This window comes from Carlito syrichta, unplaced genomic scaffold (genome assembly GCF_000164805.1).
Source record: "Carlito syrichta isolate Samal-C Ts95f unplaced genomic scaffold, Tarsius_syrichta-2.0.1 Scaffold308088, whole genome shotgun sequence".
In the NCBI taxonomy this organism is placed as follows: Eukaryota; Metazoa; Chordata; class Mammalia; order Primates; family Tarsiidae; genus Carlito; species Carlito syrichta.
Window position 1 is genome coordinate 650,912 of NW_007252184.1, and position 14,718 is coordinate 665,629.

A 14,718-nucleotide genomic window follows, 5' to 3' on the forward strand; every position below is an offset into this window, starting at 1 on the left:
GGACACAGCAGTGAACAGCAGATTGAGGCTCTGTACCCATGGAGCTTACATTCTAGAGGAGAGACAGGTACCAGACAAGCACTCCACAAATCATTAGGGACTTGGTGTGTTAGGAACATTGTAATTGGGACCGTCTCAATTCCCAGGAACCTGTGGGGTGTGAAAGTGGGACCATCTGGATGGCAATTGGATTTACAAGTTGAAGCTTCTGGCTTTCACAGATACTCCAAGAAAAGTGGTCTAGGCAGTGTTTTCAGCTGTATGTACCATGGCTTAGTGGGCCTTAGAGAATTGTACTAACAGGAACCGCGGTCTGGTGAGGGTCCCACATTCTCATGATGGTGCCCAAAGTGAACCATGAGTAGGACCCCTTGAACATGCCACCTGACAGGAGTGAGTCATGGACTGCCACTAGTTAGCCTGCTGAGACACTGACAGCAGACTGCCAGGGTATCAGTGGTCACCTGGGCCTTGGGCCCCGTGTGTCCTCTAATTAAGCATCTTCATATTCTAATGAGGGGAGCCACTGAGCCACACTAAGCCCTTTGACAATGCAGGTACCTACTATTGTCATAGAGATGAGAATTCTTTTGGGGTTGACTCTGCCTTCTGGAGAGAGACTTTAAATAGACCATAGGAAGAAAACATGAAAGGAGGAAGCCCCATCTGAATGTTTGCCGCATCTTCCTCTAAGCGCCTGTTCCTCTTACCCCATGCTGGTCCCACTTCGGCTCTGTATCTAGGTTCTTACTTCCCGGAACTGCAAATTCCATCTGCTGCCTGCCGAGCCTCCAAACTTGCCTGACTCTTTCTCTTGGAGAATGAAATTTGCGGTTCTTAGGAATTCACTTGCTCTTAAGACTCATCTCTCTTTGTATCCGCCCATTCCTGGCATACAGCAGGTGTCCAATAAATGTTGTTATGATCTACCTGAATAAGGCTATCGTTCTTTCACAGACATGCTCTGTATTTCCCACCTCTGTTCCATTCTTTATTTGGATAGTGTCCCTCGGTATCCATGGGAGGTTTGTTCCAGGACCCCCTGCGTGTATCAAAATCCATACATATTCAAGTCTTGCAGTGAGCCCTACAGAATCTGCCGGTGAGAGAAGTTGACCCTCCTATACTTGGGTTTCCCACTCTGTGTATGCTTGAAAAAAGTCCATGTGCAAGTAGACCCGTGCAGTTCAAACCTGTGTTGCTTAAGGGTCAGTTGTACATCTGCAGAATGCCTCTCTCACCGGCTCTGCCTTCACCCTTCCAGAGTTCCAGTTTAAATGTCATATAGTTCATGGAAACTTTCCAGATTCTCCCCTGCTGGGAAGTCATCTCTTCTGTCCTCACAACCATGTGGCTTTCATGTTCCTCCTTGCAGAGTTATCCTGTATAGACAGATGTGCAGGTTGTACACCATCCAACCCTAAGAGTATCCTGCACATTCCTGTCTAAGTCAGCCTTTGCAGATGGCTCCCTGGGAGGTGGGCCACTCCCCCTGCTCTGCAATTGTGTATAGTAACCCGGTGTGGTGGCACTGCATGCTCTTCAGTTTGTGTAGTGTTTTGTGTCCTGTCTTTCTCTACTTCTGTAAGCTGCTTGAAGAGAGCACTCTCAGCTCATCCCTCGTTCACATCCCTGCTGTACCTTGCACATAGTTATTGCTTAATAGTTTTTGTCAGACATATATTCATTCAATATACTTTTTGTTTATGGATGGATGAACTAATTGAAAATACTTTATTGGAAAGATGATACAAAAGTTAATGAGAAAATAGCAGTAGCATAAGTTAAAATTGATAATAGATAATATTTATTGAAATCCTACCATGTATCAGGTACTTTACTAAGCTCCTTATATATATTTCCTCGGTTTATCTGTACAGTTATCAAGTGCAATATTACTTGCCATTTACTGTTCTGGTTTTGAAGATGGGAACATTGAGGCCTTGAGAGATGAAGTAACTTTCTTAAGGTCACTCAGTGAACATTGCAGCCATTCTAGAGCAGACCCCAAACTCTGAACTATCAATAGCAAAGTGTGCCATTCACTGTTTTTACCATCTGTGGTGGTGTTTACGGTGACATAAAAGGAGGAGCATTGGCCATCTGTTCTGTGGCAGGAACGTTTATTGAGGCCCCATTACTTGCCCTGCTCTTTGTTGGATACTGTGAATGAGAATGAAAAGATGGTTTCTGTCCTTGGGGCCTTACAGTAGAGACAAAGAGCCAGGGTCTGATATGTGTCTTGATGGCTTGCTACAGGTGGTAGATTAACTTTTCACACACGGTGCAGAGTTAGCAGGAGAAAGACAGAAGGAAGGCTCAGAGAAGGTTTCCAGGGGAGGATGACTTGCAAAGGGAGTGTTGAATGATGAACAGGAATTCATGGGGCTTCAAGTAGGCGCAGGGTATTCCATGGAGCGAGAACAACACAAGCACGGATACAGGGTATGCAAAGTGTGACATAGTAGCTGGTACAAGGAGCAAATATAACTGGCTTGGTCCATCTAGTATTGGTCCAGCTCATGGCAAAAATGAAGCTGTTCCTCCACCGAGGATGAAGATGCATGTTGACAGTTATATAGGCTTACTTTTATTTATTCTCCATGAATAAGGCTTCATGTAACTCCTGTGGCCCTGGGGGACAGACGTGCCCACACTGGGCTAAATGGACCACCTGTCTTCCCAATGACTTCATCTTTCTGCCTCTGGTTTAGCCTTTAGGTATGTCATGGCCAGTGAAAGACATGCCATTGTCTCTTCATGTGACTAAGCACCCTGAGACCCAATAGGGAAGCTTCTTATGGGACGTTTAGGGAAGCTCTGGGCGGGTGTGCCCCTTCCCTCAACACAGAGGGTTTTATGAAGTATCTGCAGCATTCAGGCATTGGCTCCCATGGAGAATTCTGCAATACTGTTGCTTCTCTGACTCATTTATTTAGTTGATCACCCTGAAGCACCTGCTCTGTATATGGCGGGTTGGCCTTGGATAACTTTCCTCAGGTCTAGACTCACCCATCCAGCTGCACCACTGGCCTTGCCCCTCCCATCTTCGCCATGTTACACCTGATCCCGAGCTTGTCATCTTTCTCCAGTATGTCTTCTTATTGTATCCCCTGTCCTGACAACATTGCCACTGGGACCCTCAGTGTCCCCTTCTCTCTCTGCTTTTCCCCCCGTAGCTAAGATCTGATCTCCTGAAATCTTCTGGACTCAGCTTCCTTGTTGCTTTTCCTTGGGCACTAAGTCAGATACATTCTTATTTCACATCCACCTAGTGTAAATAATCTCCTAAATGACATGCCCACATCTGTTCCCCATACCTGCCTACAACCCACCACCCATAATCCATTCATTTCACTTATTAAACTCCTGTTGTATTCCAGGCACTGAGCTGTAGATCATGGGGCTACTCATTCCATACCTGATGTGATCCTTGACTTTACTCAGTTCCCAGTGGGGACATGGACAGGCAGACACTGTATAAGGGTGGGTAGGTAGGAGCAGAGGGCTGAGATAACTGTCAGTTAGGAAGGGCCCCTAACCTAGACCTGGCTAGCCAGGAAAGAATTCTAGGAGCAAACGATGGCAGCCCCAGTGCAGGCTAGGAGATCTCCAAGTGCTGAGTGGGGAGGTGAAGGGTGTAGGACTATGTACTCTGAGAACAGGAAGATGCGGCAGCTCAATGCCTGGCACATAGCATGTGCTCAGTAAGGATTTATTGAGTGAGCAACTGTGAGAGGGTTCCCTGCAGAGCCAACCAAATATGCTAAGGCCCAGGGTGTAGAGATCCCAGGAGGTGTAGGAAGCTGAGAGACATTTTGTGTGTCTGGAACACAGGACTGCACAGAAGGCTGGGTGCAAGAGGTGGGTGGGTTCTGCTGTCTTACACACCTTGCTGGGGTTTGGACTGTTTAGATGCTCAGGCACACTCATCTCTCTCCTCTGCTCCTGAGAGTCTCTGATAAGCATCTCTGCTCCCTAACCCACGCCTAGTGCACCCAACCTGGGTCTCCCCTTGCTCTCCTGGGATTGCATCCTCTCTCCCTTCTCCTCCTGTCCATGCATGTCCTTTAGGGCTGCTTCCCTTTCCTTCTGATCCGGTCGGAATTACCCTGCTTTATCTTGACTCCCAGAGAACTTTGTGCTCTTTTGCAGTCCTGATCACATTTGGCCCTGTGTTTATATTTAACGGTGGTTCATCTGTCTCTCTGAACAGCGTGAGCTCCTTCCGATCAGAGGTCACTCTCATCTATGGATTTCTCATGGTGCTTTATTTCTAGGTGTTCATTCATGGTATTGCAATTTATGTCATCATTTTTTGTAGCACAGTAGTATTGAGTAGTTCTTCCTGACTGACCTGTTGCTCCTTGCCTAGCAGTTGCTCAGTAAGGTATATCTGCTACTATTATCCTACATTTATTTTTTGTGTGTCATATTTTACACTTATATCTCACTTATTCAACAAAGCAGCCTTATGAGGAAGCTTTTCTCACATTTTACAGAATTAAGATGTAGCTATGCAGGCGTGTAAGTGACATGCTTAAGGTTCCCACGAGCAAATGGTCAGAACTAGGTTTTGAGCCCATTTCCATTTGATGCCAGAAGCTTTGCCCTTGTGTCATGCTCTTATGTATTCTGGGTGCTGCTTCAGTGAGAGCTGGTTGACTGTGGTTAACTGAGGAAAAGCTTTAGAAATACTGAAAGTGAGGGTAAGCTGTTACCTAGGAATGGGTGCTTCTGATGACTCCATCTTTAAGCCTGGTTTGCTTTTGGAGAAGAACAGGCAGAAGACAGATCGTATCATGGTGCTGTGATAGAAGTCTTTCGCCAATTGCCTGCAGCCAGTCAAAAAGCCTTTGCCCTCTGTCGGTGTGTTTCTGCATTGAAGCTGATATATCCAGGTGGTAGATAGGTTGACCAAATAGTTACGTATGCTCTAGAAACACAGATACCTTAGTAATAGGTGTGGTGATTGGTTTGAATTGGATGCCACCAATGGTTGGTGGTTGGGTGTCACCTCTCTGAAATGCTGAGGTTGGGGGAGATGTCTCTTGTCTGTTTTAACCCTGACATCCTCAACAGGATGTACTGGTTTGGGAACATGCCTGATTTATGTTCACAATGGAAACTAGCCTCATGTAAGAAGTAGGAAGGGGTGGTTTTTGCAGTAGGACTTCAAAGGCCTTAATGCTCCCTCTGACTGTCCTTTCTACCCCCTCCCCGCAGACGAAACCCCCTGCACTTCCACCTCATTGCTGACTCCACCGCGGAGCAGATCCTGGCCACACTCTTCCAGACCTGGATGGTGCCTGCTGTGCGCGTGGACTTCTACAATGCAGACGAGCTCAAGGTATGGGTAGGAAGGATGAGCTGTCTTTCTGATCTCCTCCAGCTGGAAACTTTTCTTGCTTGTGGTTTAGTAGACTATAGCAACAGTAAACTCCAAGCTCCTAACTGAAGGCATCCAGAATGTAACTGAGGTTCTTTGCCCCTGGAATCTGCTTTTATTTTTGAAAGCATTCAAGTGTCCATTCCATTAGCTCAGAATCCGTACTGGTCTAGGCAATTCTGGCCACCAAGACTTTCTGTAGAAGCTGGAGACCATTTGACCTGGTACATAATCTGAAAGCGGTCTGTGGTAGCTGTTGTCTAGAGAATTCTGTTACCCGATGAGGTAAATGCTGAACACAGACCCCAGTGAACCTGGGTTTGAATTTGTGTGTTATTATTTACTCATAAGACACAAAGTAAATCACCTATCTCTGCAGGATATGTTTTCTTATCAGTAGGAAGGTAGATGCAGTGTCAACCTCATGGGATGGTTAAAAGGTTCAAATGAGAGAATATATTAAATATGCTTTTAAATAGACTTTGCCTAGGCCAGGCATGATAGATCATGCCTGTAATGTCAGCATTTTGGGAGGGTGAACCAGGAAGATTGCTTGAGCCAGGAGTTTGAGACCGGCCTGGGGAATATAGTGAGACTTCATATTTATAAAAAAACAAAAAAGTTAGCTGAGTGTGTGGTGATGCTTAGCTTTCGTTCCAGCTACTTGGGAGGCTGAGGCAGAAGGATCGCCTGAACCCAGGAGGTTGAGTCTGTGGTGAGGCATGATTGTGCCACTTTACTCCAGACTGGGCGGCAGAGTGAGAGACCTCTACTCAATCAATCAAGTTTAAAATAAATAAATAAAATTTAAAATAATCAAATAAACATTTTAGATAAATAACATTTTAAATAAATAAGTAAAAACACTTTGCTAAATATATATTAAAGATTATGATATGCTGGAGCGTTTCAACCAAATGAAACCCATGTGGTCATCTCTGTTGCTTAAAGTTTTTTTGTAGTGTGACTTTGCTTGTACCATGATTAAGATTCAGTCTGATGAAGAAGTCATGTATACTCTGGCTCTTGATTCTACTTCCAGTCTTCTCGCTTGTCATTCCTGCAGATCTTTCCTATTACTCTATTTATTAATTTTTTTTGCGTTGGAGTCTCACTCACCCAGGCTGGAGTGCAGTGGCATGTTCACGGCCACCCCAGCATCAACCTGCTGGGCTAAGGCAATTCTTCCGCCTCAGCCTTCCAAGTCGAGGGAACTACAGGTGTGTGCTACCACACCCGGCTAATTTTTTATTTATTATAAAGACAGAGTCTCACCAAGTTGCCTGGCTGGTCTTGAACCTGTGGGCTCAGGCAGTGCTCTCACCTCGGCCTCCCAAAGTGCTGGAATTACAGGCTGAACCACGGAACTCAGCTGTCAGATCTTTCTTATTGCTTTAACTCTGAGTAATGGAGAACATCTCTTGTTCTCTTTGCCCTCTCGTCTATGTTTGAGACTTTGCTTATTCTGTTCCTTCCGTCTGACACGCCCTTTCCATCTGTCTTGTCACAACTCCTCCTCATCCTTCAGGACACAGCTGTGTTACCACCTTCTCTTAGAAACTTCCCTGATTTCTTTAGGAAATAGGAAGAACTGGACCCTATTGAATGGTGTAACAGGAGAGGAGGCCTGTCTTATTCTTTCCCGTATTGCCAGTGCATAGTAGGTACTCTGTAAGGCTTGTGGGTTTAACAAATTGCCATCATTGGAAGAACATGTAACTTTGCAAAAATACACGGGTGTTCTGTCTCCAATCACCTTGGGAAGGACTAAACTCCTAGGTATGAGGCTGATCTGGCAAATTGCTTGTTCTAAACTTTATAAAGCCATTCTCTTTTCATTTTAGAGCCATAACATTTTAAATAGATCGCTGAGATGCCGGCCAGAGTGTCTGATTTTCACATATTTCAGGCTTCGAGGTTGATCGAGATGTTCAGAATTTAGCATTTGGGGATTGTCGTGGTAATTTGCGTGCCATTCCAATCTATTCTGAGCTAAAATTGATTAACACTCTTAAAAAGGGAAAAACAAAATTTAGCAAATTGCCACGCTAATTAAGGTGAAAGCAAGCCACTCTGTCTCCCAGGGTCTTGGAGCCAATACTCTGGGGAAAAGCAACAGGGGAGGAGGAGCAGCAGCTGGCACAGAAGACTGCTTCTGCCTCTGCGTTCGGCATTCGCCTTTCTCCTGGCGGTCCAGTGCTGTGCCCCTTGCAAGCCTGCACCTGCTGCACTGGAAAACACACACTCACATAAAGTGGTTGGAAAATACCTCAAGCTCGAATCCTGGTTTACCACTACAGAATGATCTAGCTGGGTCTGAACTGTGGCACTCTCAGCTGTCAAATGGGTGGGGACTGTGCCAGCCTCTAAGTAAAGGGTCAGATGAGGTGACCCAGTGCCTGCCACATGGCAGGTTCTTGAACACGGGCCACCTCCCTTTGCAGCCAAATTTGGAACAACTTAACATGCTCCTGCGGTGTGGCCTGTTGCGAAATCCACTGCAATTGGGAATTGAAGGAGTGAGGCACCGTGGGATGGAACCTGCTTTTGGAAACCCCAGGACTTCCATGAGGTCTTGGATGAAAGGGAGAGGGAGAAGAAACACTGATGCTCTGACTGTCTCTTGCCCACTTGATCTTGGTGGACCAGCTGTCCATTATTTTACCCATATTTTATCCATATTGGATTTTTATCCATTAGAAATAAAGACCCTATGACTTAAAAAGCAATAATTAAAATAAGAAATGATCTCATCTGTTCAAAAGAACATTATCTTCAGAGTCCTGTCCTCTACTACTGATAACTCTGGAAGGTCCCTGACACCTGCCTTTTATTCACCTAACTGTGAATCACTTCTCCCTCATATTGCTGAATTCCAAGAGACCAATTGTCAGAATCCAATAGCCCTATGAAGATGAAAGCATTTTATAAAAAATAATTTTTCCATAATAATGATAACAACAGTGATAATTTTTACATGATCCAGTGCAACCAAGACATGGTCTGTGCCCGCTCCCTCAGCCTGGGTCTCCATCCCCATCTGTGGCTTCCTCATGGAAGTCCTGGGGTTTCCAAAAGCAGGTTCCATCCCATGGTGCCTCACTCATCTACTTAGTTGCTGATCCAGAGCTGAGAGCTCTTCTTTGACTTGTCCCTTTCCCTCACCCTGGATCTAACCATGCCCTGTCCCGGGTACTGGCTTAACTCCACCTCCCCTGAATCTAGTCCAAGCTTCTGTGATCTTTCCCCGGCACAGTGACTATTTCTTTTTTCCTAACTAATCTCTTCCCTCCTGCTCTGTTCACCTCTCCTCCTCCTAATCTATTCTTGGTCATTAGCAAGAGTCAGCTTCCAGAAAACAAGCCCAGTCATGCCTCCCCTTTCCTCTGTGTAAAGTCTTCACTGGCTTCCTGCTGCTCTTAAGATAGAGACCACAGACCTTAAGTGAGTCTCATCTCCCTGCACACACTGGCTCCTGCCTCTTCGACTTGGTCTGGCACTACTGCATCCTTTCTCACTTCCAGTGCTTCAGATTTGCCTTGCTCCTTCCTTCCCACCAGGGGGCCTGTGTGCACGTTTATTTCTTCTCTCTGGAAACTGTTCCCCAGCTTTCTTTCTCTCCCCCATTGCTAATTAATCCTGAGTTCTTTTGCTCAAGTTGCATTTACTCAAGGAAACCTTCCCTGCCTTCATCACCTCCTAAAGGTTCCTTTGTTACATGTTCTCATGCACTCACATACATTTCTTCATTAAACTTATCAGTGTCATCTTTCTTGTGTTTGTATGATGCGCTGAGAAATGTCCATCTGTCTTTCCCTCATACCATAAGCTTCAAAACCAGGATCACGTCTGTTTGTATTTTCATCTCCTTTGTGACCCTGGTGTCTGGTGTGGTGCCTGGCTTATGAAGGTGTTTGCTAACTGACTGGTACCCAATGAGTTTAGAGCTGGGAACCAGTAGCAAGGGGTTTCTCCACCACCACATTCCTGAGGCCTGTTGTGCCTTGTGTGGACAGCCAGGTATTTGCAGCAGCATAGATGAAACAGCTCCCGGTGCATCAGCCCAAGCCTCAAGAGCAGACCTGGGACAGGTGAGTGAGTGCCTTTCCATAACAAGAACTGTGGAAAGGGAACATTTTAAACACCATCCAGTAGATGATGTTAGGGAAGGTGGAAGAACAGGAGAGAAATGGACTCGTGCTGTGTTCTGCAGTTGCGCTTAGGAAACGTGTCTGATGGTACCCTCAGCAGGTACACAAGACGGCCTCCTCTGAGACAGCTCCGAGAAACCACTTTGTACAGCTGTTGGAAATGGCATTTCTCAGAAATGCTTCTGTGGGCCCCTTGTTATATCTGTTAGTGCTAGAGAATGGAGTAATAGGGAACAGGAAATTTGTGAGGGATTGGTACATGATTAAAAACATCCTGTGGTAAATTCGCAGTAGACTGGTACACTTTCTGTAATGACCAATTAGTGTGAATTTGCAAATAGCAATGGCCCAGCCTGCCTAGCTCTGTGGCCTGTGAAATGCTCATTGGTCTTCCTGATGTTTACATGGCCCGTTTATTTCCAGCCTCCGAGCACTCGAATCAACAGGCTACAACAGAGGAAGGATGTCTCTGTGCTCTGAACTCCACTCAAAACACTCAGGTCCCATCAACAGAGGAGGAAGAGAACTTATTTGTGTGCAGAGCCTTGTAGATGGTGTGTGTTGTCACTCACTTCCCATGCCGGGTGAAGAGAGAAGTATGATTACCTGCATCTCACAGGTAGTTCATACATTGAGGCACAAGAGTTGAAGAGCACTTGCCTAAGGTTAGCAGCTGCAAAGTGCCAAGGCTGATATTTGACTTTTCCCTTTCCAAATGAAATGAGATGAGATAGGGGATTATATAATTTGGTAGACAGTGGATGTCATGCAGATCTAAGTGAAGGATGGAGATGTGGGCCACAGCCACTGGGGAATGAAGTTACCACTGTCACATTGCACTTGAACTCCCAATTCCTCTTTTCTGTTACTTTGAATCACATGGACTGTGGTCTAAAAACTGTTGCTTATGGATCATTTACTTAGTTTCTCATGTTTTAAGTGGTTCTCTCTTAGTACTCCTACAACAACTCTGTGGAGTAGGTTCTATTGTTATCCCATTATATATATATAAGGAAACTGAGGCTTAGGAAGATTAGCTAGCTCCATATCTCCTCGCTGGTACATGGCAGAGCCAGGATTTAAACCTATAATTTTCTGACTCCACAATTCTTGCTCCTTCTCTTATGTTGTATTTCCCACCCTGTGGCTAAGGCACTGTCATTGTGTCCTAGACAAGGGCCCTCTGAACTTTCAGTGGGGTTCCTTTTCTTGCTGTTCTGAAGAACAAATGCATTAACCATGAACCCACCATTTAAAGGCCTGCTGGGAGTGGAACTACCTGCAGGGGATAAAAGAACCTTCTAAGGACGTTGCAGAAAATGGGAATGGCCCTGTCACTTCCATCCAAGAATCCTATTCCAAATGAAACAGGCATCACTCTAGACACTTGGTTTTTAAATCATCCAAACACTTTTTGCCAGTTTTCAGGCAGGGCTCTGCCTGTCTACCAGCCTTTGATCTTGCCCTAGCTGGCCCAGAAAGTCACACCCATGCCACCACTGGGTGCACATGATCCCAAGCTCTCAAAGGAAGGTGACCAGGGCAGTGGCTGTTTCATGATTCACCTGTCAAGTGGGAGCCCTAATTTATCTCCTTTTCTCTTAGACCTGATGCCTGCTCGTTACCAACATCAGAGAGATTATGAAGTGGGATCCGTGACTGTGGTTATAGAACATCTTGATGGTGGGCTCTAAAAATTGGCCCCCTGCCATACTTAATTGCCTTGTCCTGGTCTCTATGGAGGATGGCAGAGGGTGTCTTAGATAACTGTAATCTTTCAGCCCCCTGCAGTCCATTGGGAGGTAAATGTGTGTTGTTCCTCTCACTGGGAGTGTGGGGGATAAACGTCTGTCTACCCTGTCTGTTTCATAGGAAGATAATGCTTCTTGGATGGTGGGCATTTTCAGCTGGGAGGGATTGAAGAGAATATGAAATCATAGGAGCCTAGGGTTGGAAGGAAATTTAACACATATGGGTCTTTTTGGACAAATACAGCCAAGGGAGACAAATAAGTTGCCCAAGATCTCACATATAGTTCTTTCTGGCATATACCTTTTCCCAAAATCAGGCCTGAGTTTTCTGATTGCCAGGCCTGGGATATAGTTCACAGGGACCACACTTGGTGATGGTTGAACTTCAGATACCCCCACAGGGCTGGAGCATCTCCAGTGAGACCGGCCCATACCTGCTCTGGCACGCCCTGCAACTTAGCTATATGTAGCCTTCTGAATTCTCTGATAATGTGAATACATACAGAGTTTAATAGCCTATTAAAATTTGTAGCTATAGCTCTCCTTTATTGGTGAAGATGAAATGCAATTAAATTTGGTCTTGTAATGGAAAACACAGTGCTTAGCACAGGGTAGCCACTCAACAGATTCTGTTTCCTTCTTTTTCCTTAATGTGACAGCTCTTCATACATTTGAGGATGATTATAATTAACCCCTTGAATCTTTTCTATTTCAAGCCCACCTTGTCAGTGCCCCCTCTTCTCCTGCAGCAGTGACTACTAACCTCTCTTCAGAGGGTATACATTTTGGCTTGTTTTTCTGGAATAGTTGATGGATTTATGCTCTTATTTCTTCTTTCCTTTTTATTCTTGTGTTATGCAGGGAGGGTGACAGAGGTTAAATGTTATATGCAATTCTGGGAAAATTACCACTTTTCCATTTTCTTTATTGTTTTCCTGGTTCTGGGATTATCCGTGTGGTTTCTAGGAACTGGCTCTGTGAGGTCAGCAACCCACCTCTGGCCTTTGTCATGGGCTTTTGTCTCTCACATAATGAGGACAATATCACAGAATGGACGCATTTGAAAATATACCTTTCTGAATTTAAGAGACTGACTTTTGACTGCTAAATATTGGACATGGAAAATTGTAGACAATGAACAGGAATTCTAATCTGCATTAGAAAAGAATCTTTTAATGTCAGTTGATCAATTCACTTTAGACACAGGCAAATTTTTCTTTATATAACAGAGTCTCTTAATGAATGGACCTTGTCCCCTTTTGAGAATCATAGAATCTTAATTAGGAAGTAACTTGGCAGTCATCTGGCAAAACCTTCCACTTTCTTCTATAATATTCTATACAAATGATCATTAATCTTCTGCCTTTGAATACTTTCAGAGATAAGAGATCATTACCTCTCAAAGGACCTTGTTCCATATTTAGAAACCCTATTAGAAATATTCATTTTATGCCTTACTGAAGTCTTCATCTTTTTCATTCCCCCTCCCATTGGTCTTCCTAAGCATCAATAAAGACTAAATGCAGTCATGTGTCATTTGTCTGTTAACTTATCTGCCTTCTCTGCTAGACTGTGAGAACCTGGAGGGCAAGGTCTGTAACTTTTATCTGTGTACCCAGCTCTTAGGACAAAACCTGGCCAGTAGGGGCTGTCAACAAATGCATGGGTTCTGTGCACTGGGGCTGCACAAGGTGAGTTAACCAGTTATATGAAGACTGGCTTATCTACTGAGTCTTCTCTTGTTACTAATCCTCACCCCGTGACTTCAACATTACCCCAAACGACAGTGCTTGGAGCCTAGTTGACAGTTATATGTCTTCTGACCTGTTTGTGTAATAACAGTTTCCAGGTTGTTATGCTGCTCAATTGAATGTGCTCCATTTTGTTTCTATTCCATATCTTGATCATTTTCTGTGGTTCTTCTGATCACAGATCCACATACATGACATGCCCTACTTGGAGCTATAATTGGTCTGAGATGTAAACTTATTTAAAGCAATCAGGTATCACCTGACTAATATTTTTCCATCTTGAACATTGTTTTCTTCTCATTCTTACTTGCCAGGTCTTCCTGTTCCTAGTTCATTCACCTTGATAAAGAAGGAAATGCTTCATGTACCTAATTTAATTGTGTTCTCCTCTCTTGCTATAGAGAGGGCAAGTGTTCATTTTATTAGTAAAGAATAAACCAAAAGAATTAGCAGAATGCTACTAGTCAGAGGTGGAACTGATGCTAAAATCTTGTTATTCTGGTCTTCTGTGCAATGCTGTTCTCATGTACCATAATTCTCACCTACCAAAACATACATCTTTCTTGATTCAAGAGTGTGGCTATAATGATGAACTTTGAAAGTGTTTGACAGATAGTGAGAAAGTAATGGGCAGAATGAACTGGAAATTATTATGAGGTTAGGAAATTTTTGCCATGAGAACAGTCTTTGTCTAAATACTTTGGGAAGTTAAAAGGTTAGATTTGGGGAGTGAAATGTTAGAGGTCTGGTAGTTGAGATGAAGTATTTTTTTTTTCTTTTGCATGTTAGCCTGGGATGGAGTGACTGAAGTGGTTTGATGAAAAGTTAGTGAAAATGAGGGGTTCTGGGCACTAATTTTCTTTTCTTTTGTTTTTTTTGAGTTGGAGTTTCACTCCGTCGCCCAGACTGGAGTGCAGTAGCCGCTCCCGGCCACTGCAGCCTCGACCTGCTGGGCTCCGGCGATCCTTCCGCCTCAGCCTTCTGAGTAGCCAGAATTACAGGCGCGCACTACCACGCCTGGCTGATTTTTTAAAATTTATTGTAGAGATGAGATCTCACCAAGTTGCCCAGGCAAGTCTCAAACCCGCGGACTCAGGCAATCCAATTCACTCACCTCAGCCTCCCAAGGCGCGGAATTACAGGCTGAGCCACTGAGCCCGGCTGTTTTTCTAGGTGTGTTGGATGCTTCATTCATAGCATGGTGAGACTCAAGATAAATTGTCAAGAGATGAAAAGAATTGTATGCATGCAGATTGTACCAGCCAGTTAACATCAGTGATAAGTTGCCAGCATTAGCATACACCCTAGAAAAATATTTGAATTGCAAGGATTAAAGCAAAATCCTTCCTTTAAGAATAATAATTCTCATTAATAATAGGTGATTATGTGCCAGCATAATATGCTTAACATCCATAATCTTCTTTTATTCCTACAAGAAGCCATTTCCAGGTGAGGAAATGGAAACTTATAACAGAGACTTGTTCTTATCACTTGGCTAGTGCACCTTGAAACCAAAATATGAAGCTGAGCAGTCTCACTCTTGAATAGAATATGCCTGGTAGAAATACAATGGTAAGTCATCTATGAAATTTTAAATTTTCAAAGCCACGCTTTAAAAACCAAAATGAAACAAGTGAAACAAATTTGAATAATACATTTAATTTATCTGAAATGTT

General features: G+C 44.2%; 1 protein-coding gene across 1 annotated transcript in view; it reads left to right on the forward strand.

The window, feature by feature from the left end:
• Nucleotides 1-14,718, forward strand: part of LARGE1 (LARGE xylosyl- and glucuronyltransferase 1) — a 515,425-nt gene that overhangs the window by 218,788 nt on the left and 281,919 nt on the right. Inside the window, exon 5 of the mRNA XM_008064872.2 lies at nt 5,227-5,350. Coding sequence (XP_008063063.1) covers nt 5,227-5,350 — 124 coding nt within the window. The remainder of the gene's footprint in view (nt 1-5,226; nt 5,351-14,718) is intronic.